General features: G+C 45.7%; 1 protein-coding gene across 1 annotated transcript; it reads right to left on the bottom strand.

Annotated features, from left to right (window-relative positions):
• Positions 1-2: 2 nt before the first annotated feature.
• On the bottom strand, positions 3-770 carry LOC105818254 (olfactory receptor 502-like; the record flags this gene model as incomplete). The annotated part of the gene is made up of 1 exon (XM_012654192.1): positions 3-770. A coding segment is annotated over exon 1 (768 nt), but the record flags the coding sequence as incomplete, so codon positions are not given.

Raw genomic sequence — 770 nt, 5'->3', positions numbered from 1 at the left:
GTCCCATAGAACAGAGTGACTGCAGTGAGGTGGGAGGTGCAGGTGGAGAAGGCCTTGTGGCGACCCTCGCTGGAGCGCATCTTCAGGATGGTGATGAGGATGTAGATGTAGGAGACGGCTATGACAATCACGGTGACCATAAGGATGGAGCCAGAAGAAAATGAGGGAACAGCTGTGGGGACACTGGTATCAAAACAGGAGAGTTCAATTAAAGGAGCAAAGTCACAGAAAAAATGATTGACTCTATTTGGTCCACAGAAGAATAAAGAAAAGAAGGAAAAGATAAAGGAGGAAGCATTAAGAAAACCACCTATATAAGCCACTACAAGCAACTGCACACAGACTTGAGTGGACATTTTGGTGGAATAAACCAGTGGGTTGCAGATTGCCACAAAGCGGTCATATGCCATGACAGCCAGAAGGAAACATTCTACTGTCCCAAAGAAAGCAGTTAAACCAAACTGGATGGTGCATCCAAGGTAGGAGATTGTATTTCTCTCTACCAGGAAGTTTACAAGCATGTTGGGTGTGACAGTAGATGAATAGCCCATGTCAGCAGAAGCCAAGTGGCTCAGAAAAAAATACATAGGGTGATGGAGCTGAGAGGAGATTCTGATTAGAACGATGATGCTGAGGTTGCCAGACATGGTCACCAGGTAGATGCACAGGATGATCATGAAGAGGATGACTCGAAGGACTGGATCATCTGTTAAGCCCAATAAGATGAACTCCCTCACAACAGTGTGGTTCCCATACACAAGGGAATCCAT

The sequence above is a fragment of the Propithecus coquereli genome, unplaced genomic scaffold, assembly GCF_000956105.1.
Source record: "Propithecus coquereli isolate 6110/MARCELLA unplaced genomic scaffold, Pcoq_1.0 Scaffold44, whole genome shotgun sequence".
Lineage (NCBI taxonomy): Eukaryota > Metazoa > Chordata > Mammalia > Primates > Indriidae > Propithecus > Propithecus coquereli.
This window is presented reverse-complemented; position numbering and strand designations above follow the sequence as displayed.